This window comes from Pseudonaja textilis, chromosome 3 (assembly GCF_049901715.1).
Source record: "Pseudonaja textilis isolate UNSWEBS1 chromosome 3, rPseTex1.2, whole genome shotgun sequence".
Lineage (NCBI taxonomy): Eukaryota > Metazoa > Chordata > Lepidosauria > Squamata > Elapidae > Pseudonaja > Pseudonaja textilis.
Genome location: NC_141992.1, coordinates 97041865 through 97069261, shown reverse-complemented (window position 1 = coordinate 97069261; position 27397 = coordinate 97041865). Strand labels below are relative to the sequence as shown.

At 39.2% G+C, this 27397-nt stretch overlaps 1 protein-coding gene across 1 annotated transcript in view; it reads left to right on the top strand.

Moving 5' to 3' along the window:
- CACNA1E (calcium voltage-gated channel subunit alpha1 E) overlaps positions 1-27397 on the top strand; it is a 346898-nt gene that overhangs the window by 167400 nt on the left and 152101 nt on the right. Inside the window, exon 8 of the mRNA XM_087930443.1 lies at positions 3260-3363. Within this exon, the coding sequence (XP_087786569.1) occupies positions 3260-3363 (104 nt within the window). The remainder of the gene's footprint in view (positions 1-3259; positions 3364-27397) is intronic.

Sequence of the window (27397 nt, the reverse complement as noted above, 5' to 3'; positions counted from 1 at the left end):
GAGGGTGGGCAGAGAGTGCCATCTAGAATTATGGTGGAGCCATTTGTAATTGGCTATTTCTAATTTAGAATATAGGCTAAGCAAGAGCAAAGATATTGCCTTTTTTAAAGAAAAAGAAAAAAAAATAAACCAGATTCAGCTATGAAAGAATTCCTTTGTTTCTTGCTCCCTACAATCTCAAATTTATTCAGACTAACACTAGAAAAGTTAACTTGGTGAGGACTTCCACACAACCAGTTCATGCCATTCTCGGGAGACTGTTCTAGGATTATGAAATCAGACTTCCTGCACAAAAGGATAACCTAAAATTTAGAAGACAGTGACAGCATTTTGTCTCACTTCCCAAGTCTAAGTTCCAATTGTTCATTTAGAGACAAGCGATTTCTATTTTTTTAGTAATTTCTAGCAAATTCCACACATTTGATCTATAGCCATTATTGAAGAAGGTAATGAAGATTTCGGTGGAGTTTTAAGTGGAGTTGGCTTTTGAGTGGAATTTTATTCTGATCTTCAGCAGCCTGACAGAATGTACAACAGGCTGATAGAAGACATTGGAAAAGTTGCACCAGAATTATTTTCAGTGAAACTTTTGATCATGTCCAATGTGCACAGGAGATGGGCAGCAATAATTCATGCTATTGTGCTATACAGCTTTCTTTACATTCATTCAGTAATGCCTAGCATAAAAAACAGCATCTCTGCCGTTGGATGGAGAATTAATCTATTATTTCAGCCAGTGCAATTGGCAGACAATAAAAACCTTTTGTTTTGTCAGTCTTAATGGAAATTCTATAAAGGACCTTATCTTCTGTTCATGCCCTGTCAACACAGCAATAATTTTAGTTTTCTCTGCTCCAGACACTACATTCTGAAGCATCTTCTTTGAGCTCCGATCTTGATCTGAGTAAAATTCAGCCAGTAATATACATTATCTTTAGCCAAGATAGTCTCTGTTTCACTTTGCTGAAGCAGCCTCATATGGCTCTGTGAACTGTAATTCTTGGTAAATAACTGCAATGTAATATCTTCCTTTGCTCCATTCTTCTCTTTCCTTCTGCACTTCCTTCTGAGGAATAATGTGATAATTGCCATGTGTGACTATTTATTTAAGGAAGAGTTAAGCAGTTAGGTGAGTTCATCCCGGGAGAAAACACTACCCTGGCTTCAAAGTGCCGTTAATTGAAACTACATTCCCAGTGCAGGTGCGCAGTGACCTCCAAGCTGTTTTTACTGTCTGTTCATGATTCCACCTCCTCCTCTTTATTTGTGTATGATTTTCAGATGATAGGGAAAGAACCAAAGACAGTACAATGATACAGTGAAGCAAATAGTTGAAATAAATGATGTGCAGAGGTGATATTCAGCAGGTTCTGACCAGTTCTGGAAAACCAGGAGCAGAAATTTTGAGTAGTTTGGAGAATCAGCAAAAACCACCTCTGACTGGAGATTTTACAGTATCCTTTCCCTGCCACATGCACCAAGCCACACCCACAGAACCGGTAGTAAAAAAAAATTGAATCCCACCACTGGTGATATGTCATTGAAAATGTTCCTTCATTGCTATATTTACAATGTATACATTCTGTTCAGCCAGACCTGGTTCACAAAAGAGAGCCAGAAAGAGGTATTTCCATACACCTCAAAATGATTCTAGTGCCATTATGCTGATGGGCATTCTGACTAGCTGAGAAGTCTTTTATTTATCTGCCTACTTCACCTTACCATTCACCTTACCATTCCTCGTCACTAGGGAATTCTGACAGTATCAAAGAAAGAAAGAACCATAGCTACAGCTTTTTGTGTGTTTCAAGTGGTTCTCCAAAAAGAAACCATTTGGGGGCAGTGCTTTCAAGCTCACCTATCAGTGCCCCCCAGGTAGCCTCAAAGAATGAAAATTCTTTGTAGGTCTTAGTGAATCATCAGATAATCTTGGTAAAAGTGGTGACTTACATCTAATTCTAAAAACACTTTAGTTACAGGGATTAAGGGTTTTTTTTGGGGGGGCAGGGTTTTTATGCTGATTATAAAAAAGTCTTTCAGTACTTCACATTTCTGTCATTTGTCCTCCCACCAATTTTTTTGCCATTCTGTTCTCTTCCTGTATCTGTACTATAACGTAAAACCAGGTCCAGCATTTTTAACTAAATGTATTTTTATTTTAGAGTGGGATAATGAATCACAATAAAAACAAATCTCAGCCTATTATACCAAAGATTTCAATATGGGTTTTTAGAAGATGGCTAGGTTGCAGCTTCAGAACCTTTAGTGATGCTTATAAGCTAAGCATTCTAGCTACTTTAAAAATAATATTTTCCCCACCAGTGCTTGGAGATTATGCCTTTTGAGAAGCTCAGATGAAGCTCTTAACTGGTTTGTTTGGATATGATGTACAGATGAGTCAGAGAGAGAGAGATGAGGGTTTAATTATTGCCAAGAACAGTAATAAGATGAAGATGGATGCTGCCTTTCTCAGACAGTCACGTTCTGCTGCATCATTGTGCTGCCCAACATCATGGGCAGAATCCTTGCCAAAAGGACAAAAGAGAGATCTGGAGAGAAGAGAGAGGGCAGGCCCTTATTAAAAGGCAATGAATAACCATATTACAGCCCTGAGCAACCTTGCCAGAAGCCTTTTAAGCTGTCAGTCTTTTGCTTCATGACTTGTACTTTGCTGAGCAGCTGCCTTCTTTCTTCCTCTCTGTTCTGCTCCCCTGAATTTTAGTTAGGATGAAATAATGCCATTTTGTGGACATTAATAGCAACATACAATTAAGCGATGAGTACATTATGCTCTAGGTGAGCTTGCAACAAATGCAGTCTGGAAAAAGTGAACATGGCAGTTGTAGTCAAAATGTCACAAGCTTCCTCTTGTTATCACTACTGCAAACCTCTGTCCTTTTCAGTCACCCTTTGCTGAATAGGATCAGATGTGACACCTAGGATGATCAGCCTAAGTGTTATCGTTAGAATTGCCAAACTTTCCACAGGGACAAAGCTTACTGAGTACAAATCAGTTTGGAAGCCATGTTAAAGGGCATTTTCACATGACGTTGTTGCATGGATCATTTTTCTAAGAGGAATACAAGATGGTTGCTTCTATGTCCCCAAAGCAAGCAGCTGCCACTGGAATAAATTTGGCAATAAAATAGGACTACATATATGTGTATAGACATTTAATAAAATAGACTTCATCATGTGAATAACAAAAATTGTATGTAGTGCAACTTTAGGTTATTTTTTATTTTTGTTTTTCTTTCAGACCAATGATGCCTTAGGAGCCACCTGGAATTGGTTGTACTTCATTCCCCTCATCATAATTGGATCATTTTTTGTTCTCAATCTTGTCCTGGGAGTGCTTTCTGGGTAAGCCAGTTCTTTGATTCAATGATGATGATTTCTCACCTTTCTACTCACTCATGGTTTCAGTTACATTAGATGTACTTAACATGACGGACAGTATACTGTATGTTAGAGATCTCTCTCACTCAATACTGATGATTTTTCATCCATTCTTAAACCTGGGTAATTAGCAAAATGTAAATTTGGAACTTTAGCAAAAGAATCAGTTGATAATGTCTAAAGCAGTAGCCGTGCTGATTTATTGCACAAAATAAAAAATAAATCTGAAGAAATCTTGTACCACTTTAAAGAATGGCAGCTTTATTGTTGCGTATCTTTTCATGAATTGCATCATAATTTGGCAGTGGGAATTGTAGAAGGAGGAAAAGCCCATACTAATTTATGTTACCTCAGATCTATTAATCTTTTTAGGATGGTGGAAGCATTTATTACATTGATAGGAGTTTACCTGGAGTGCCTAGGTATAAAATGCTAGGCCCCAGAGTGTTGTAATTCAGGTTTCACAGTTTCAAAAGCACAGAAGGCAAGAAATACAATAACATTCTAATCCATTAAGATTCTTTGCAGGCCTTGAACAAATTCCAACAATGGACATCCCTGGTGAGATTTTTCCGGGACTCATTTTTCATCCACAGAGGCTTCAACGCTTCTTTAAGCTAGTGTTGTTGTTTAGAAAACTAATTTAGAGATGTGACATATTAGGCAAGCTCCTCTCTTCTCAGACATAATGAATTAAATAATGGTCAGCTCTGCTTCTATTTGCATTTTAAATTGTGGAGTGATTACCCATTTTCCATAATTGATGATGGCTTCATCCATCCTTTCGAGTTGTGTGAAAAGTTGACAAAGTTCGCACACTACTACAGAATTTTTATTTATAGAATTGAAAATTAGAAACAACAACAACTGAATATCATGGGCCTATCCCACAAAAGGCCTGTATGGAGAATAAATGTGGAAAGTATTTTATGTTGTTGGATAAGTATCAAGATTGCCATAGCATATTAATATCAGACATAACAAATCCAAATAGTATCTCATGCTTTCTAGACTCACGAAGCAGTTTATGTTCAGTTGAGTAGAGTTTGCCAAACAGCTTCTCAGTGGGTTTGGAATATATCTTGTCTGTTTCCAACAGTGCTACCTCAGATGACTATGGAAAAATTCCTGGATACAAACTCTGAATGATGGCATATGTGTGGGAAAAAATCTTGATCTTGAAAGACCAGGATAGAACATTCTAGTTTTCACATACTAAAATATGTAGACATATTTATGAGAATGAAACAACAGCTCTTTTTGAACTCCTCTAAATCATGCTGAAATTCAGGTATACAGCTATACTTTTCCATATCCTTGTGTGGACAAAAAAACAAACAAATGTTCAGGATATAAGATAAGAATTCTGTTTTTCATTTGAGTTTGTACCATTCTTTTCAACTTTTAGTATATTCTGTAGGGCTTATCCTCCAATTGTAGAACAATTAAGGTTTGGCAGCATTGTGAAATAAATCAAAGCAGTTACAGAGGGGAGAGTTTAGATGGTAGTTGTGCTAGTAGAAAATTGTCTGAGTAAGACTCAAGTGAATTAGAGTACAATTTTGTTTGTGTGTGTGTGTGTGTTTGTTTTTCTCTGTGGAAATGGGAGTTGAATGCAAATCATCAGTTCAGACCTGAAAAGACAGAGCTTCTGATCACTATGGCAACAGGCCATGTGGTTTTATAGGAATGTAAAAATGTTACCAAAAGCTTTGAGCATCTGGAAGTATAAAATGAGAGGACAAGTTCAAGAAAATCTCCCCATCCTCTTTTCTTATTTCTTTCTAACATACCAGGAAGCCATGGGAAAAGATTTGGAAGTATTCCCAAAGGTGCTTTTTCAAGGGGAAACTAGATGTTCTTGTTTTTTTTTCTTTGAAGACATTTAGCTTCTTATCTAAGAAGTTTCATCAGTTCTGACTGGATGGCAAAGATCATCATCCAGTCAGAACTGAAGAAGTTTCTTGGATGAGAAGCAAAATGTCTTCAAAGAAAAAACAAGAAAGTCCAGTTGCCTCTTGAAAAAGCATTTTTGGGACAACCATGATCTGGATGACTGAGAGAACCTCCATAGACATTTGGCAGTATTAAATTATAGACCCAAATTGACCCAAAATATTTTCAAGTTCTATGATTTGAAGGTTAATTCTTCAACTTCTCCCCACTACAGTTTTTCTTTTTATTTCAACCCAAATGGAATATTGGAAAGAAATTGTTCAAAGGGGGTTCAGGATTTTGCCCATTTGTCCGGCTGCTTATCAGCAAGATAATTCAGTGAAAACTGAACAAAAAGGGGCCTTATTTGGTATGGTGGAAAAAGCTAGCAAAAAGGGGGAGAGCGGGAAGCAAATCTGGCCCAGTATTTTGGAGAAAAACAGTACAAGAAGAAATTTCCCTATGCATCCCAATGAAAGAGGGAGCTTCTATCCTTATGGATGATAGCAGCTCAGACTATTTCTAATTTTTCTATTCTAAGTTCTCCTCCCTTTCCTGCTCATAGCAAAATGAACCATGCTCCATCCTGTTTTTCCTAATCCATATATATAGACAAAAATGCACAAATGATGCATCTCTAGCAGAAAACAAAAACATATATACATGTGTGTGCATGTGTGTGTGTGCATGCACACACACACACTTTATATTAAAGGGTATATTATTAAACAGAAGACAATTCTCTTTTGATTAAAGTTATAGTCTGTTTCCCAGCCTTGGTTTTTTTTTTTATTATTCAGCAAATTCTAAACCTCATCAACTTGGCAGAAAATCTTGTAGATATAAATGTTGTGTCTAGATTTCAAACCTTTCTGTAAACTGTAAGATAAATAGCAAGTAGTAGTTCAAAACATATGATACCAAGGAATCAGCTCAAATCTTCCTTTCTTCCTTAGTACTGTGAAACATGGTAAGGTGCCAAAAAACTTCAGCTTCATCTTGCAAATCATTTAAGTCCACTACAATGAAATGTTGCTCTTGTCTATCATATTATGCTCTAATATACAGTATTTATATATTGATTTGGAAAAAGGTTTAGTTTTATACCAATATTTCATCTCAAATTCCCTCTGCAATGCTCTGAACTATAGTAAATTATTTTGGGCATGTGTAGATTACCTTTCCCTTTCCTACACAGTGCAAGTATACTTGTATAGTGTACTTTCTGAAATGAGCAAAGAACTCACTGCTTGGAGCAAGCTTTTTAAAGGCTCATTAGGGCTGCTCTGGAGTTTGAACCCAGGCGTCTGAGCGTAAGTTGAAGTCTGGGAAAATGACTCTTCAAGAGCTGCATTTGCCTTGGGGCAATGAAGAACCATGAAGCAGTGGTTGTTCATGAAATAAAGGGTGGCCACTCAAGAGAATCAAGGAGGAAGAATTTGAGGGGGAAGTATAGATTAGGCTGGGGTGTTAGTGATGATAGTAATAGAAGCCACGGCAGCAGTCATGAAAACCTGTATTTAATTCTCCAGAACTACTGTTAGATTGGTAGATCGGTCCCCATAGAGATGCGAGACCAAAAGTGAACATTCAGCTCTTTATTGAGTATACAGTTCTGTACCAGACCTGCGCTTCGCAGCAGCCCTTCATATAGGAGCTGTCCGTGGTGCGGCGGCTAATGACAGGGCTTTGAATCTCCCACGATCGGCTCGGCCAATCGCGGTTGATTCTAAGCGTGCCAATCACGGCCGTTTAGTTATCCAACTAGGTTGCGGCCCATGTGGACCAATCAGGTTTCAGGGTTTGGAGTATGCTAATACAGAACAACTACCAAACTTAGAGCTTTCTCTACTGCCTCTTTCTTAGCCTTATGTTTTTGCTATTCTACTATGGACTGTACATGTTCAGTTTTGCTACCACACGTTACCCTCTCTGTAATTATGAAGATTATAAACAGTCTTTTGCTGATCATTCTGAATTATATATTACAGACAGTTTTCCAGCCATGCAATGAATACAGGAGTCTGAGTTATACTGAAAAGGCGGAGGAGCAATCAGACTTGGGGCTGCAGAAAAAAAACCTGAACAATGACTTTGTGCAGTCTTAGCAAAAAATAGCTCAGGCACTGCATTAAAATCATGAGCAAAAGACAAGCAGGAGAATTTTGAAAAATGATAAGAACTTCTATTAACCCATAACCGTTTTTGAAAATAGGGAATGTGTTTACAACAAAATAGGGAATGGGTTTACAATGTCTGCAGTAAAAGTGTGGCATTCTGAATCCGGTGCTCTTCAGAGCCAGCGTAAGCAACACATTTTTCTTCATTATCAATTAGCTGCTTTTCTTATTCTGTTCTGTAAGAATAAGAACATTGCCTGTAATGTTCTGAGGAAGTTATCAGGCCTTTTTCATCTCCTCCAGTCCATAATCTTATTCTTCTTTCTTTCACCTTTTTGTTTGCCTCTAGCTTTTTCAACCATCATTAATTAATAATCAATTCTCTAGTGTTATTCGTTGTAAATTTCTTTTTTACTCAGGATTTTAGGCTGAATGAGCTCTGAAATCAGTCTTTGAAGTTCTCAAGCAGTCTCTTGATTTATTCTTTGTGTTCAGACATCATGATGTTCAAACATCACAATATATCAGCCATGGTGAATATCAGGCTTATACCTTGTCTTCTGTTTCATGTAATTCTACTAGGTTAATTTAAGAAACTTATGTTTCCAGTTTAGATTAACCAAAATTCAGCACAAAATGTAAACACTAAATCAGGTGTTTATAACCTGGAGTATTAGAGCCAGAAGTGAGCCTGTAATTCTTTTTTTAAAGATTAAGTGTTGATTTGATCACTAAAAGATTAGCCATCCCTGTTCTAAAATTAGCCTTCCTTGCCACTTGTTGAAAGAAATAAGTTTCCTGACCCAAAATGAGTCTCTTTCAAACAGATTATAATTAGTATCATCTACAGTAACTTTTTCTGTTTGGATAAAAACAACAAATAAAAATTTGTAAGAAGATGGAACAAAAAAAAAAAAAAAGAAGAAGAAAAGAAGCCATAGTGACACAGTGGTTAGAATTCTGTATTAGTCTAACTCTGCCCACTGCCAGGAGTTCGATCCTGATGGGGCTCCAGGTTGACTGAGCCTTCCAACACTGGTAAAATGGGGACCCCGATTGTTGTAACCTCTGCTGGCTCTGTAAACTTCTCAGAGATCGCTGTAAAGTACCGTGAAACAGCATGTAAGTCTAAGTGCTATTTCTATTTCTGCCACGTCTCCCAGCAGGACTCCATCCAGTCCCTTATTGACTCTTTTCCATCCTAACCATAACCATAAAATAAAAAGTGTTACTCAATAATGTTAACTTTTCAGGCCATTAATTGCTTTAAGCAATTCAACTGACTAACATTACTAACACTGGGGAAATGGCTGACTAATTGGACAATTTTGAGTGTAAATATAAATAAATGAAGCTTCCTAACACAAGAGGTGCCTGGAATGTTGCTATGACTACTTAGGTCATACAAAAGTATTCATAGTTTTAGGTTATGTTTCTTTGGGAATCAGTGCCACAGCTTGCAGTTGTGGAAGTGGAAGATCCTCTGCCATAAATATTGCTCTTGCTTTCTTTTCATTGTATAATCCCATGAGAAATAGGGTTTATAAAGAAGAAGAAAAAGAGCCAGGAATGATAGGGGCAAATAAAAAATCCAATTATGCAGCAGAATTTTTAGAAATCACCTTTCACCATTTAAAAAGGAGGAAAAAAATCTACACATCTATTGAAGAGTTAGAAGAAGGAGTGCAATATAAGCTTCATTGGGAAAATCATTTAATATACCACAAAGTGATTTAGGAAGAAAAAAAACCTAAAAGAAAGCATCTAAAACCTAAAAGAAAGCATCTATATAGGTATTTTAAGTCTTTGGCTTTTACTAAAGACCAATGGCGATGATACTTAGTATTTATTTATTAATTCCCTTAATGCCCTTTATTGAGCCAGAGAGTGTCTTCAGTAAATTAATATTTATTATTTCTTGTTTATTTGAGGATTTGGAGGTGGGAACAAAGAAGAAGCAATCAAAACTAGACCAATTCCAAATCAGAACATGTTTAATATAAGCACAGTATAAAATAATAAATGCATAGGGTTAGGATCCTCATGGAGCAAAAATATCTCCAGAAACTAACCTATCATTAGGTACAGTGATGGGATTCAAAAATGTTTACTACCGATTCTGTAGGTCTGGCTTGGTGGGCATGGCAGGGGAAGGATACTGTAAAATCTCCATTCCCTCCCCACTCCTGAGGAAGGTTACTGCAAAATCCCATTCCTTCTCCACCCCACTAACCTGCTTTCCAGTTCCATTCTCCTGTGCAGGGCAATAAAAGAAGACCCAGCCGATCAGCTGGGACTCGGGTGGTAGAGAATAGATGGGGGCAGGGCCAGTCAGAGGTGGTATTTGCCGGTTCTCTGAACTACTCAAAATTTCCGTTACCAGTTCTCCAGAACTGGTCAGAACCTGCTGAACACCACCTCTGATTATGTAGAATGAAATATGCATCTTAGATACTACATGCTGTGGTGTGTGGGAAAACAGTGATAATAACCTCTGCCACTCTTTGTGAGACCCCAGCTCTGTCAGACTTTATGCAAGCATAGCTGCAGGGGTGTGATTCAAATTTTTTAACATGCAGTTCTGTGGGCATGGCTTAGTTGGTGGGTGTGGCTTGGTGGTCATGTTATTGGCTGGGCCAACTCAATATCACTCACATCAAGGCACCTGGCCTCTCTTGACTATGAGGATGCTGCAACAGTCGTAAGTGTGAAAAACGGTCATAAGTCACTTTTTCCAGTGCCATTGTAACTTTGAATGGTCACTCCACACAAGCAAAGTACCAGCAAAGGAGGGGAAAAAACTTCAGAGAAGTTCCAGAGAGAGGAAGTCTAGTCCTGCCAAGAATGTAATAAGGGTTAACGGAGAGGCAGTTTCTGGTGAAACATTCACCAGAATGTTTCCTTCCTGCCTTCCTAACAGGATTAGGCCAGTAATTTCTTCTAACAACCGGTTCTCCAAACTGCTTAGAATGTTAACAACCGGTTCTAGGGAATAGGTATGAACTGGTAGAATCCCACCCCTGCATAGCTGTAAATCTCCGCTCTTCAGACTCTGTGCCTTTATTCAGTAACTGGTTACTTGGCATTATAGTCATCTTGTAGACACAGCTCTGATGGAATAATATTAGTAAAAACAAGAGTGAAGACAAGTACATTGGGAGATCAGTTTACTGAAATATACAGAAGCCTGCATTACAGACTCAGGATGCACTTGGTTTTTTTGCGACATGACAGTTTACTATGCAAGCTCCTGATTCCTTTCTTACCAACTTTATTCTTTACATCCTCTTTGTTGGAGTATGAAGTTTAGCAGGCTTCATAGCCTACTCTGCAGTTCTATATTCGCCATCTGTGAAATGAGGTTGCATATCTTGTCTTTGAGCAGTAATGGCCAAATGCCTTTGGCGAGATCTATAAGGGTCCTACATAGGATGACATTCCAGGTATACTTTTCTGGCAATTTGTTTCTTACAGCATGGGAAGAAACCAAGTTATTTAATACTTTTCATAGAACAGTAAACCTGAAAATTAGAATTTTATTTACCAAATTAGCCTATTTCATCTTAGCTGTAAAGGCATATTGTAAGCAATTTCCATAGTCCTTTGCAGAAAAAAAATGAATTCACCTCAATTTTGATTGTTATCAGGTCAAGTCATAGAGAGATCTGCTCCTTGGGTTTATATTTCATATGGATTCTCTTCAGCTTCTTAGATATTAAGATGTGGACAGATTTTATAGGGGGATAAGGCTTTACCACTTGCTTGTTCAGTTATTGTTCTTCCTGCCTAGTTAAATTCACATTTCAATTTTTTAAATACATTTTAAAATTTTTATCTATGGACCTCATGGATAACCCAGTGTTAAAAACATTAATTCCTCAAATTCATGCAGATGTAAATGTATGGGTCTTAACACAACTATCAGTGTTATTCAGCAACAGTAAATGAATAGTAAACAATAAAATCTGGGAAGCTAAACAGCTATCCATAGAACAGGCTGCCTAATATATATCTAGATTCTATTTACAACTACAGATCATCCTCTATGTTCTGCCTCTGTATTGGTGTAATTAGATTATTTAGTCACTCCCAGAAAAAAAGATGCCACATTATTATTTGCCCTCAGGAAACCTGCTTATTGCAGGATGTGGCCAATGTGCTCTTTTGTCCTCCCTTTTTCTCCCTCACATATACCCTACAATATTTGGGCCATATTTAAGGGATGGTGTGAAAACCTATATGTGTAGGTCAATGCCAATTAAACAGATACTTTCTGATTATAAATAGAAGGTTTGAGAGACTAACAAAGTGCATAACCTCCCTCTTCTATCCTCTTGCTCTAAATCCAGAAAGATTTGTGCTGTTGAGCCTATTGAGTGAGAAGGTAAATTCAGTTCCTTTGTAATCTACTTGTGTTATATGATAAAATTAAATCCAACTATCTACATGTTATGAGCTCTTTCATAATCTTATCCCATTCTTTGCTAAGCCTTTGAAAAGGGCAATATTGTAATTAATGGATCAGTTTCTCAACATTTGCTATGTGGAGTTCAACTTCTTTCAAGATTTGTTTTCACACATCAGTTTCCATCTCTTAAGAGCATTCTATACTTTCTTGAAAAAGTCTTCCAGACTGTTGATTCTAATCTTTTTTACACATGCAGAATTCTTTGCCTATTTTAAAGAATATATAAGGCTGAAAAAGATTAAGCATTGGCAGTTAATAATAAACTGTTAAATGGTGGTGATGTGTATAACTTTTAAAGCCCTCTATGGCATAGAGCTAAGATCATCTATGGGATTACCTTTCCCTAAGAACATCTATCCATTCTACCAGTTTAGATAAGATAGGCACACTCCTAGTCCCTTCCCCAAATATTATCATCTAATGAGAAGCATGCTTTTCAGGGGTGGGATTCAACTGGTGTTACTACCAGTTTGGTGACTACGTTTTGCGCACACATGTAAAAAAAAAACCAGCTGTGCCACCTGGACAGCTGAAAAGCGCTGCACGCAGGTGCGCAGCATTTGAAAAGGTTCTTTTTTCTTGCTTTTTCAACCTCAGCTGTGCTGCTCAAAGCACCTCAGGTTGAAAAAGCAGGAAATAAAAGTCAGGTAAGAGCCCAGGTGGGTGGGTGGGCCAACAGCAGCAAACACAGAACCGGTTCTGTATCTGCTGCTCTTCAGAGCTACCGGTTCTATAGAGCTGGGCAGAACTGGTAGCATCCCACCCGTGATGCTTTTCTATGGCAGTCTCACCTCTGTGTAACACTCTCTCCCCTGAAGTTAAGAAATATATGTTTCTTACAGTTTTCCAAAAAGCACTAAAGTCCTGGTTTTCCCCCCAAGGATAAGATGATACGACTCCATCTTGGAAGCTTGACTTGGTACCAGGTTTTTTTTTTTTAATATTTAAACTTTTATTCCTTTTTATATTTTTTACATTTTTTCTATCAATTCTTGATTGGAAACTGACTATAGATCAATATAAGATGGGCAGATATTCAAATGTTTTAAATCAATAAAATGTTAAAGAAGAGCATTTGTTGGATGCATAATAGCATTATATATTCTGTCTAAAGTGTTTAAAAATAATGCTAAAGGGAAAGACTTTTTGATGATAAAGGCAGTGGTCAATGTTATACAAAAAATACTGAAAACATTAAATGAGAGCTCATAAGACCAAATATGCAGTTTATTTACTGGACTTGAACTTGGTTTCTTTTTTCTTAAGAGATTAAACTTCTGGAGAAGAACTATGATAAAAACTCTTGTGGTACACCAGTGTGTGCATATGTCTATGTGTGCTTTTATTAAAATACGCGGTGTAATATCAAGTCAGAGAGGGAAAATAAACTTTGAACATTGTAGTTCCCATGGCAACCAAGTGAGCTATTAAATGAACTGCAGAAGTAGCCTCTTTCAGCTCCTTATGAATTGAGGGGGAAAAGGAGTTGCAGTGTGGAAGCTGAAAAGCATGGATGGAAGGAAAGAAAAGTGCAGAAAAGAAATATAACAGTCACCACAAAAAAAAAAAACCTCCAAGAAAAAAACCACATAGATAGAAAGCTCTAAATTAGCCTTTTCTAACTCCCTGGAAGTGTTAGACTACAATTCTATAATTTCTCCTCCAATACATTGAGAGGTTATCAACTTGTGTTAAGTCTATTTAAATGGATACAAGTGGTGGCTCTATGAATTCTGGTAATGTTGTTGGACATAATCATGGTACAATGCATACATTTTTGGTAATTGTAGGAGGAGAATCTCTGAGCCTCTATCCATATTCAGTGCTCAGATGAACATCCATATGCACACTCATCTAATTATTTTTGTATTTGTATTGCTCTATGTCAGAGGTCTCCAAACTTGGCAACATTAAGACTTGTGGACTTCAACTCCCAGAATTCTGGGAGTTGAAATCCACAAGTCTTAAAGTTGTCAAGTTTGGGGACCCCTGCTCTATGCCTTTGAAGATTTGTACCTTATGAACAACTCTGTGTTACTTGATTTTTTCTGGTAGAACAGGATTAACAACATTGCTTGATGCTGTATAAATAATTCACAACACATAAGAAAAAGACATTCTTTTTGGGTGGGGGAAAGTAGTTTTTTTTTCTCGGCTACATTGGACTCCCTCTATAGGTTATTTGTTGAGGTCTGTAGACTGAGCTCTATAGACTGGAGTAATATATCAGCATGTTCTTATTTGCTTTCATTGCACATTAGCCTTCCACGCCTCCTAGTTATTCACATTTCCAGGTATTAAGGAGTAAAATGACTTCACCCTGGACAAAAGAATAGGGGATACATGGCTGAGAGTGAGCATTGGAGAAAAGGGAGCCAAACTGAAGATCAAGTGCTCATGTGAGAAGACGTACGAGCAACAGGAATTATCCACAACTTGGAAAATTATCTTTATCACCAGATGCACAGAAATTTTGGAATAAGAGCTTAGAATAGTTGTTTTATTTCTCACAGATAATTGCATTTAGGGTTTGGATAAAGTTGGACTTTTTAAAATTATCATGTTCTAATTTTAATGCATAATTTTACTTGTATTATTTAAACTGTAACAAACTTCTTAGCTGCAATAGTTTACCATCTGGAAAATATTGAAATGAGATGCAGTCTCATTTCATATAACATGAGAAAGAATGGTTGATATAAGAAGAACCTTTAATGGAAGGTAGAAAATAGAGTTGGAATTAATCTTTTACTTCATACAAACTGCCAATAAAAAAAGAAAACAGACCAAACTGATAGAAGATAGAAGAAACTCTGCAAGGATAAAACACTGATTTGTTGATTCGGATATTTTATTGCCAGGAAGTGGTATAACACCTTCACAAACATTAACTGAAGAAGACTGAACCAGGTCTTAAAAAGCAGGGCTTATACCTGGCATTGTGTTGTTGCTTGAGAAATGCAAAAGAAAAGTACAATTAATTTTCATCTCAGATGAAATGTACCTGCAATTACAAAAAGTTTTTTCCCTAATTGTAAGTTTAATGTGTTAAAGGGAGGGAATACTAGAGATACAGAAGTAAATTTAGGTTTAAAGAAACTGACTCCTCCATGCTTTTTGGATTGTGAAACATTTTTAATCCAGAAAATAAAGATCACAAGGAAGCAAGCAAGAACAAGCAAAACATAAGACAATTTTCTAAACTGTTGCAGCTGTCAAAATGAAACTAAGATAAAGGACAGGAGGTTTCTTCATGACACATGCACTATGTATTTGGGTGGGCTTCCTACCAAAACACTTGGCTCTGGAATGTTTTAAACTGGGTTGTCCAATCTTGACAACTTTAAGATTTGTGGACTTCAACTTCCAGAATTCCCTAGCCAGTATGGCTGACTAGGGAATTCTGGGCATTAACATTCACAGGTCTTAAAGTTTGGGCATCCCCATTCTAAATAATTCTCTGTGGGGGTAATTGAAGCTCTTATCTGTGCACATATAAATAAGTCCTTGCCCAACCTCAGTTAAAGGAAAGCATCACATTCTTGTATGCATGGCCAGAAATGTGTTAGATTAAAATGGTGAAGTTATTCATAAAGCTAAATTCTAGATTCAGGTAATAGCTGCCAGTTCAGAGGAAGGTACTGTGCCCAGGTTGGGATGGAGGGAACTGAAGCAGAAAAACTTAACTCTGGATTTTGTGGGCATCCATTGGCTCCAACAAGGCAACAATACAAAGCCAAATACTAGCCTTAAGAATGCATATTACAGGCTTCCGGTTTGAGCTTCTTCAGCGACAGACCGAAACCTCATCTCTGCGAGGCTTTGATCCGTGCTCGCCGCTGAAGCGCCCCGAGCAGGCTGGTTTTGGGGCTAAGCCACCCCATAGAGGTGGTGAAGAGTGGGGAGACTGCCTGCAGGGTTGAGGAGAGCTGCATCTCTCCTCCCCAGCTGGCCATTACTCACTTTCCTGAAGGCGGTTGCAGCGGTGATCAGAACTCGACAGGAAAAGAAAGTGCAGGAGGAAGATAAGAAGAGAAAGTTTTGGTTGACCAGGTCAAACAGCAAAAGCAATAAATAAGGTACCCTGGAATTGAAACTATTTAAAAAAAAAACAATAACATTGTTCCCTAAGAAGATTTTTAAGCTGCAAAGGAGAGAGAAAAGGGAAAAGATTTGGGTTTTTTTTCTCCTTTTCCTATACTGACAGCTAAGAGACTTAAACAAGAAATTGGGAAAAAATCCACTTTGACATTAATAGGCATTTAATGCTGAAAATAAAAAGTCAAAGGGATAATAAAGTTTTCTGGATAATTAAAAGCTTTTAAACAGGAAAGGAGAGAAAAAGAATAAAAGGGCAGGATTTGGAAGGGAGGAGACTGCCTGGAATTAAAAAGAATTTACAGCAAAATCTCAACAAGACTTCCAAAAGATACATTCTAACTGAAATATTGCAACAAAAACCCCTGGAAGAGAAAGTAAAAAAGAAATAAGATATAACTCGGGACTATTTGGATTACTTGATGATCCCTGGACTCTTGGTTACTGTATTTGAATGACTAAAATCAATCGGGTGGTTGTTTAACACTGTTTAAAATGGCTCCACTTTTAGAAGAACTGAAAATGGAACTTAAAAAGTACAAAGAAGATGCACAAGAAGGGAGAAGTTCTTTTGGCTTCATATTTCAGTTTTTAGAAATGGAGATTTGGAACTATGAGAAACAACAAGAAGTGCCTGCAGAACAAGAAGATTGCAACAAAGAAGAAGCCATCTTTAATGAACAAGTAATCTTAGATGGGAGGGGGAAGGAAAGGGGGAAAAGAGAATGGAAAGTTTAAGATTGGGAAAAAAAAACTCTCCCCCAAAAATAGAGTGAAAAATAAGTATAAAATCAGAAACCAACGAGGGAAATGCAGAAGAGAGAATTAGAAGCGGAGAGACAGGGGGGTAAAAGGGGGAGGGAGAAGATGAGAGGGAAGAAAGAAAGGAAAAGAAGTTATAAAGGACAGAAACAAAATATAGAGAAACAGGGCCTATGTAGAGATAATGGGTGAAAATTTAATGGAAAAAGGGATTCTGCAAAGGTACATAAGATAGTATTGTTATATTAGAAATAGAAATAATTTTAGAAAATATGAAACAATGCATAATTAAAATGTCTGATAAAATAGCTATCATAATTCAGTGGAACGCTTGTCAATAAATACATGTAACAAAATGAATATTTAATGATTTATAAAACATGTGAAGAGAAATAAGGGAAAAATTAATTATGGAGTTTATATGTGTTTTTAAGGAAGTATGATATTTAATTGAAAATAAGTGTTAAAGATGTTAAGATTTTAATGATTATTAACGATAGAACTGAATTGGAATGGAATGAGGGTTTATAATTATATATATCTAGGAGAATTGCCACATAACACTTGAATTTAACAATGGTCAATAAGAAAGACAGAAAATAGAATTAACAAATAGAATATTGGCCAAGTGTGATTGGACAAACAAGGAATTTGTCTTGGTGCAAATGCTCTCAGTATACATAAAGTCTGGATAGTGGACATAGCCGTACCTGGAGACAGCAGGAAAGAAGAGAAAAAACTGGAGAAGGTCACAAAATAGTAGAATAGCAGTGGCAAAAGAAAGTAAAGATAGCACAATTAGTAATGAGTGCTTTGGGCACAATCTCAACAAATGGAGCACCAGTAGAACTCTGTTGATGTTCTATCAGCATTGACAAGATCACCATTTTACTTGGAACAGCTTACAGCCTGTTCCAAGACAGGCTATCTGCTTATCCTAGGTCCTTGAAAAGGACTTGATAGGTGGAGAAAAATGCCAAATCCAATCTTAAACATCTGTCTGACCATGTGACCAGCCATAATTTGTAGGACAGGAAAGTACAATCTGTCTGTGTTCTAAACACCCAGACAGTTCAGACATGCTGATACAACGGTGGCCTGTGTGTGGGGGAAGACTGATGGTGCATTTTCCAGACCCTGATTAAACAAGTTCTGATTCCCATAAACTAACTTTCAGCTCTTCTTACAATTACTCTGAGGTCTTTGGATATTTCTGCTCTTTCCGTAAAAACAGTCATATAAATATAGAGTATTTAGATCAGAGGATAAAATTTGAGATGCAACAAAATGCCTTCAAGGTCTTGTTCCATATTTCTTGCTCACAGGTAAAGATTATGTGTGATGAGAAACATTTTGGATTAGTTTGATAATCATGATTATCATCAGAAAAACAATCCTTATCCAGTTTAGCTATTAAACCCAACAATTTAATAAATTGGTGGTTTAAATTGGAAGTTGGGCGACTGTTTCTATTACAACAATAATCTAACCTATTAATTGTAAACAAATGTTTAAGGAAGGAATAAGTTCCTTTTAAAAAAAGAAAAAGAAAAACTGATGTTCTGCAAAGGTTAATAGATAGGATCCTCTAGTCCAAAGGTCTCCAAACTTGGCAACTTTAAGACTTGTGGACTTCAACTCCCAGCATTGCTGGCTCAGCCAGCTATGCTGACTAGAGAATTCTGGGAGTTGAAGTCCACAAGACTTAAAGTTGCTAAGTTTGGGGACCCCTGCTCTAGTCTAAAAGGACTATGAGCATCTAATTGGTAGAAGACATTAGCAACCTTTCTATTCAGTTATAGCAAGAAGACAGCAATTTTCTAACAATTGCAAGCATTCTGTGGACTTTTAAACACAAAACAATTTAGATGTCAATTTGCATTATTTAGTAGGTAGTAGAAAAACCTATCTTCTATTTTATGTAGTGCTGTGTTGTTATATGATCTTGCTTTTCCTATGATGCTGAACTTTTAATCAATTGTACTACTATTCAGCCTTCTTTCATATGTACCCTAATGTTAGGATATTAAAAATGTTAGGATAGAAGTGTCTTAAAACCCTACCTCCCACCTCTGATAGTATGATCTGCATGAAATTTATGGCAATATGATTATTGCAAGAAGCTATGTGACATCTTATGAATGGAATCTGAATATTCATGAGGATGAGCTGGGACAAGGAAGACTATTGGATAATTTGGACCAATCAATCTCCCAGCCCAAAGTACTTCATTAATTGTTATTATGAGAATTAAGTGATAGGAGAACACTTTTAGTGTTAGATTGGGTACAAATGAGACGCAAGACCTGTGCACTTCAAGCTCTTTATTTTATGTTAAGATCTGTACAAGATCTTGGAGCCATGGCAGCCCTTCAAAAAGGGATTGCTCGCGGCTCATCGGCCAATGACAGCACTTTGAATTTCCCGTGATCGGCTCGGCCAATCGCGGTTGATTCTAAGTAAGCCAATCACAGTTGTTGAGTCGGCGAATCAGATTGCAGTTCATGTGGACCAATCAGAATTTACCTTTTGGAGTATGTTAATACAGAACACCCCTCCCCTCTTGGTTCAGTCCTATGGGACATGGTTACGTAGTCCCGCAGGTAGGCAGGGCTCTGTATCTGCCTAGTTGACCTGCGCAGCTCAGTTGTTGTTTGGTCTTCGACCGGTTCAGATGGACTCTCCGTCGCTCTCCTTCTTGATGGAACCGCCTGGAAGGGTGAGCTGGGCCTACTGTGGTAGCTTCCACCCGGTCTACCCGGGTTGATTGAGCTGCTGGTTCCGCTGTTCTTGCCTGGTCTTTCCGGGCTGGTTGAACTGGCTTGGCTGCTCCTTCCAGGTGAAGCTCCCAGGTGTTCGGCTGCTGAGAGGTCGTCGTCTGTTGGTGAGTATTGTTGGTTTATTTTGGTTTGGGGGTATTTGGTTTGTGTTTTAGAGTTTTCTTCCCCTCTTTGTTTATTGCTTGCAGTTCCCCCCCCTCTGGTTTCTTTATTAGTGGTTGTATGTCGTGTTTGTGTGCCATCAGTGGTTGTTCTTGACCTTAGTTGGTCGATGTGCCGCTTCCAACTTCGTCTGTCGTCCGTTTGTAGCCGGTATGACCGGGGGCCTGTTACTTGGGTTATTTTTGCTGGTACCCAGAGCGGGTCCCCTGTGAAGTTCTTGGCGTATACCGTGTCTCCTGGATTAAATGTTCGGTGTTTGCCTGAAGAGTCTGGGGGTTTCTCGGAGTTGTACGTGGAGTGCAGTCTGTCTAGCTGGGATCATAATTTTCTTCCCATTAGTAGTTCTGCTGGGCTTTTGTTGGTCGTTGTGTTGGGTGTTATGTGTTGTATTAATAGCATTTTATTTATTTAGTCTTGTATGTCACCGGTTTTGATTTTTCTATGGTGTCTTTTGTGTAATGGACCATGCGTTCTGCCTGCCCGTTTGCCACCAGATGGGCAGGCACTATCAATGCATGCCGTATGACCCGTTCCACCAGGAATTTTTCAAATGCTAGTGCGGTAAATTGTGGACCGTTGTCTGACACTAGCACATCTGGTAGGCCGTGGGTGGTAAATAGTCTGCTTAATTCCTTGATAATGGCCTCCGTGGTGGTGGATTTCATGGCGCTCACCTCCAGCCAGTTGGAGTAAGCGTTGACCGTTATCAGGAATGTGTGTCCCTTGGTAGGTTCAGTCTGCTGGTTTCAAAAGGGTTTAAACTGCTCACTGCCATCAGTTTCCAGCCACCCTTTTCCCACCCAATTCAAGACCCACGCCAGATGTTTGTCTTTATTAGTTTCACGGGCAATGTCTGACACGGTCAGGGGTGGATTGGGTAGTGTCTCTATGTGCAGTGTTGATGTTGTGGGTCATCCTCCAGGTTGGGAAGGGGGGAGCGGCTCGATGCGTCTGCATGCGTGATGTTCTTCCCAGGTCGGTGTGTCAGTTGGTAGCTGTAGGCAGCAAGGAACTCGGACCACCTTGTCATCCTTGGTGACAGTACGTTTGGGGTGGCCTTGTTCCTTGCCAGTATCCCTAGCAGCGGTTTGTGGTCAGTAATAATTGAAAAGGTCCTGCCGTATAGGTACTCGTGGAAACGCTTCATGCCGGTGATTACTGCTAGGGCCTCCTTGTCCAGCTGGCTGTAGTTTCTCTCTGGCTTGGACAGCGTTCTTGAGAAGAAGGCGATGGGTGCTTCTCTCCCATCTGGCAGCGTGTGGCTGAGGATGGCTCCGACACCAAAGGGTGAAGCATCGCAGGTCACGGTCAACGGTCAGGTCTCGCTGTATTGCATGAGGACTGCGTCAGATGTCAGTAGGTCTTTTATTTGTTTGAACACGTTTTCTTCCCACTTCCCCCAGGCCCAGGTGGCTGTTTTGTCAAGTAGCCTATGAAGGGGTTCCGCTGTGGTCGCCTTCTGCAGCAAGAAAACATTGTAAAAGTTTATAAGTCCAAGAAAAGCCTGCAGTTCCATTTTATTTCGCGGTCTAGGGGCTTCTTTGATGGCTTTAACCTTTTTTTGGATTCAGTTTTTGTTTAATTCAACTTTCTCTGTGTAAAGTTAACATTTTTCTTTTTTCACTTTTAGCCCGGTGTCTTTGAATTTCTGTAGGACCTCCCTTAGGCGGCTCTCTAATTGGGTTTTATTTGTAGCTGACACTAGCACATCATCAAAGTAGGGGACCACCCCTTTTATCCCTTGTAATAGTCTCTCCATCAGACTCTGGAATACCCCTGGTGCCACGCTGGCGCCGAATTGGAGTCTTTTGCATAAGAATGCCCCCCGGTGAGTTACGATGGTTTGTGCCTCTGCTGTCTTGGCGTTGACTGGCAGTTGCTGGTACGCTTGCGCCAGGTCGAGTTTCGTGAAGACTTTGCCTCCCCCCAGTGAGTATAGAAGGTGCTGTACCACTGGGACGGGGTAAGCGCTCTGCTGCAGGGCATGGTTGAGGGTGGCCTTGTAGTCACCACAGATCCTCACTGACCCACCCGGCTTTATTGGGGTGACTATGGGGGTTTCCCACCGGGCATGGTCTATCAGCTCTAAGACCCCTTGCGTGATGAGCTTATCTAATTGCTCATCGATTTTGGGCTTGAGTGCAAATGGAACTCGCCGTGGCTTAAGGCAGATTGGGGCAATGTTCAGGTTTATGTTAAAAGATATTGGGGACCCCTGGTACTTGCCTAAGTCACCGTTGAAGACGTCCTGGAAGTCCCTCATGAGCGTTTCTTCCCAGTCTGCCATGGCGACATGGTTGATGCCCATTACCTCGATCCCCAATGGTGCGAACCATTGTAGTCCCAGCAGGCTTGGGCGGTTTTGTCCATGATGGTGAGTGGAAGCACCTCTGCATGCCCCTTGAATGTTATTTTAAAATGTCCAATGCCGACCATGGGAATGAGGTTTCCCTGATAGTCCTTCAGGGTCAGCTTTTGGTTTTCCAGTTCGCGCCTGTGGATGGTAGGCACCAGGCACTTGATTGTGCACCAGGAGACCATGGAGAGGTAGGATCCGGAATCGACCTCCATCTCGCATGGCTGGTCTTCAATGCCTACCTCCACATGCATTTTTCAGGCGTCGAGGGTAGTTGAGTGCCCTATGATGACCGTCTGATGGGTCTCTTCCTTTCGCCAGGCCTCGCCGAACCGCTTGTTCCTCCCGTGCCGGCTCCACCGGCTCTCGGCATGTCAGTCTCTGGTCCTGGGGGGGGTGCTGTCTCATTGCCGGGGGCTGCCGTCTCATCGCCAGGGGCTGTGGTTCCTCTTATTCCAGCACACCTTGGCGATGGGTCCCCGTTTGTCACAGTGCCGACAGATGGCATCAAGGAATTGGCACTCTGAGCGAGGATGATCGCCCCCACACCCGGCGCACTGGAACCCTGACTTATGGCCTTGCCGTTCCCTCCGGTCCCATTCAACCTGCAGTCCTCAGTGTCGGAGAAGGAGTTGAGGTCCCTGTGATGTGTGGTGGCAGTCTTGTGGCTGGTCTCCGGGTGTTCTTCCGTGGTTGGAGCTGTCTCCCCAGTCGTAGGTCGGTCTGCTGTGTTCATCTGTCACATCCTGGCCATGGACTGCTTGGTGGCTTCGGCTGCCATTGCTTCGGCGATGGCCTCAGTGACTGAGATGTCCGCCCTTGCCATCAGCCGGCTCTGGAGGATGGGGTCCCTGGGCCCGAGGACCACACGGTCTCACAGGGCCTCGTCCATGTCAGTGAACCCGCACATGCCTCCGAGGTCCCTGAGTGTGGCCACGAAGTCGCTGATGCTCCCGCCCTCTTTCTGGTCCCTCCGATAAAACTCATGCCGTCTGATGAGGTTGGGCACTGCAGGGGCATAGTGGCTTCGCAGCAGCCGGTCAAGGTCGGGCCAGTCCATCTCTTTCACGTCTGTGGGTTTGGCTAGGGCTTTGGCCACCTTGAACGCTGCGGGCCCACAGTGTGTCAGGAACACGGCCCTCTTCTTTTGTCCGTTGGCATCCTTTAGATTGCTGCTCTTGAGGAACATTAGGAATCGGTCAATGTATGATTCCCAGTCCTCGGCAGCCTGGTCAAAGGGTGCAGGTAGCGAGTTGTTGCCGGCCATCTCGTCGGGATTTCGGTGTTGGTTCACCACATGCTCTGTTGGTCTCTTTGTCTCACGATCCCATCCTCGTCGCCAGTGTTAGATTGGGTACAAATGAGACACGAGACCAGTGCACTTCAAGCTCTTTATTTTATGTTAAGATCTGTACAAGATCTTGGAGCTGCAGCAGCCCTTCATATACGGATTGCTCGCGGCTCGTCGCCCAATGACAGCACTTTGAATTTCCCGTGATCGGCTCGGCCAATCGCAGTCGATTCTAAGTAAGCCAATCACAGTTGTTGAGTCAGCCAATCAGATTGCAGTTCGTGCGGACCAATCAGAATTTACCTTTTGGAGTATGTTAATACAGAACACTTTTACATCCCCTTGAGGTCCTTGAAGGAAAGATGAAATGTAAGAAATTATAAATATTAGTAAATGTAAGCCTGACATTTCAATTTAGTTCTCAGTCTGCTTTTGAAGTCTTGACTCAAAAGGGTAAAACCAGTGCACATGCATAATATAAATCTACAGTTAATATAATAATGAAAGCATCACTATTCTACCTTTGTAAGCATTTAAAGTGTCATTTCCAAATATTTTAAAAAATATTTTACAAAAACATGTTTTTAAAAGCCAAGTAGAAAGTATTCTTTGAGAAAATCTCATTGTCTTCAAGCACTTCACCATCCCTCCTCTTACTCAGATCAATATTGTTTTCTGAAGAGATCTTTGTTTGACACTTTCACCTACCAGATTTCAGGTATCAGCAGCCTCCACTGTTCACTTACTTCTCTCTTTCAGTTGGAATAGTTACCCTAGTGAATAGATTTAGGCTTTTCCTAATGGACAAAAGCAATTAGCTCATCTTTGAGGTTTATTGTGTGCCAACATTATTTTTTTTTAAAAAAAAATTGTACTTATTTGAAAGTAACTCAGTGCAGGTGGTGGGAATCAGAACAGGAATAATTTTGCACTAATGCCACGTAGCATATTTCTTTACTAGATTTATCCAGCACTTGTCTGTTACAAGCTTGTACTATCCCCATAAAATGGAAAGAATCTGCCTCCTTAAAATCTGTTGAAGAACAAGGATGACAAATTCTTTGTATTTAATGAACTCTTGTTTATAAAACTGAAGCCCCAGTCTTAAAAACCATTTCTTTCAAGAAAACAGTTTTGCAATATCTCATGATTACGAGGATATTTTTGTAAATTTTCTGGCACCATTGTCAGTAAAAGATTTGGAATATGGATGGAGGTAGAGTTCTCCCTATTCAGTTCCTGAGCTTTTATTTCCTGATGTCCTCCTACTTAAGAACTGCATGCCTACACCAGATGAATACCCATTTAATTTTACATTTTGTTTCTCCCTAAAGCCAATCAAACGCCTCTAGGCATGAAAGTGAAAGAGAAAATACATTATTTTCAATGCTAAATTAATAATTTCATAAACCCACAATAACCTTTCCTATCTTGGTGCTTTTCAGATTCGTTGGATAATAAATCCCATACTTCTGAACCAGCATGATCTCTTTTTGGTTCCTTTTCAATTAAAATAATACCAGCCTAAACTGACTGAGCTTAAAGTTGGCTCTTGTAGATGCATTATTTCATTTCATATTGTCTGACATTGTTCCTTTTTGGTTATGATACAGAAGAGTCTTCCAATTCATTTAGAAAAAAGGAAGTAACAGCAAATAAAAATTAAATAAAAATTATAAAGTATATAGAAAATCGCCAAAGAGAAAATGAAACTCCATAGTTCTAGCTCAGATATTCTCTTGGCAGGATGCCAACAGAATAAGTGCAAAGAAATAGCATGGGGCTGTGTTGACCCATAATTCTAACAGAGAAATGAAAAATGTAATTTGTTTCTGCATGGCAAATGATCTATTTATAATTTTCTATTAATTATAAACTGTAAGGTGTCCTACATTTCATCTGATTACTTCAGAATTACATGGCACAATGATATCCTCATTGAATCTCACTTGAATTAGAGCCTCAAGGCTATACAGAGAAGTTCATCAGGCAAGACAAATCATGTGTTTACAACTGCGGACATTTTCTTCCATATAAGAGGCCATATAATCCACATAAAGGATTTACAGGAGATATGGAATTAAATAAGATGTACTTTTTTCTGATTCAATAGTATTTCATCTACTGAAGCATGAATTAATCAAATACTCAAAAAGAATGTTCATGGTACTCACACCTTTTAAAGAAGATGATTAATTAATAGAATGTACCTTTTCAGCAAAAATGGCTAAATTAATTAATCTGCCTTCCAAGGTAGATTGGATTTGTCTTAAATTTGTCTTTGTACTTATGGGTACAAAGGTGCCCTGGAGTGTTGGTATGAATTTTCTTACTGATTTAAATTAGTTGTAAGATTCAGTTTTTAAAAAAATAAGAAGCAGTCATGTTGCAGAGCTAAATATTCCAGCAGCATCATTATTCTGAAGAATGCCTCTGAGTCTCAGATGAAGTATCTAGGCATTCTTAAAAAATAAACTTGTGAATTGGCTACAGTCTAATACTTTATCTGGAAATATACACTTGCCTAAGAGCATGACAAACTTATAATCTTGACTCCAGAAGCTTTTAGACTAGTCATTAATAAATTGGGGTTTTAAATTGGCAGAGGTGCTAATGCAATGAAGTACTGAGATGACAAATCCAGAACAGCGGTAATGGTGTAGTACTATCGTCTTGTGAGGAAGTTGAGATGTGCTATTCTTCCCTGACCCCAAGAAGTGAAGACAAAGTAATGATATTCCAGAACTACACAGAGAAGAACTATCCTGTAATGTTTATTGAGTTAGCAACACAAACAGATGACTCTTATACATGTTCTCAAATTTGATTTGTTTTATTTGATTTCTCAGTTTGATTTGTCTGACAGTACAAAGTCTTGGGGCAAAGTACAATAGGAAAGAGATATTCAGAGAGATACAATAGAATACCTCCTGTGTCTGATGATTTGGCTTGGCAATTAATAAATGTGGATGCTAAGAGAATGCTGGAACAATAACAATAAGAGCTTGATGGAAATAACAAATAGAACAGAATCAAAAGATAAGCATGATAGGAAGGGTGAGTCTCCAGTGGAAGCACATACATAAGAAGATGCAAAAAGTATCATCATTCCCTTAGAATGCAACCAGAAATCTTACCAGCTGTGAACTATCTATCACATGTGACAATGGTTCATTTCAGATGGAGCAAATCCTGTAAATTTACCAGTCTTTGGAGATTGGAATTACTTAGAATATCAGAACATAAATCATAGAAACCTCAGCTTTTATAAACTATATAACAATATGTTGTACTCTTCACGGGGCCTGGTTATATGTGGGAATCATATTTAAATGCATATTATTCAGTCTCCTTACTATGCTGTGTAAATGCAAGTAAAAGATGCACTGACAGAAAGATGTGCCATATGTCCTAAGCTGCCCACACTGAAGATGTATGCAGTTACAGAATTAATTAAACTTAATTGCTGTACAATAGCTGCTAATTAAAGTATCTCTCCCTCCATCTCCACCCCAAATTATTTGCCTTTAGTCCCATGTACTAAAATATCTGAAGATAATGTAGAAAAGAAATCCAAGGCACATAAAGTCATGGAGGTGATTTTTATGATAGAATGGGTCTCAATGATAAGGTTCCAACAGAAAATTATTTCAATGCCTCTCCCCACCAATTCAGCAGAAGTATCTCCCTTGCTAGAGAATTTGTCTGAGTTAAGACTGAGTTAAGTTAAGAAGTACTTATATTGGTCAAACATTGCTAAACATTCAGCAGTGTAGATCTATTGAATATGAATGGGACTATCAGAAAGAGTCGTCCGTGGGATTATAAATTTTGGGCATACGTAAGCAAGTATACTTTTATGTATCCATCTCCCTCAGTCCCTTGCAATTGCTCCATAGATTTAAGGTGGATGGTTGGCTAGGCAAGGACCACTTACCATTGCTCTTAAGTTATTTCCAATGAAGCAAAATTTATAGACAAACAATAGTAGTAATCTGAAAAGAAGGTAGTCATTAGGGCCCAACA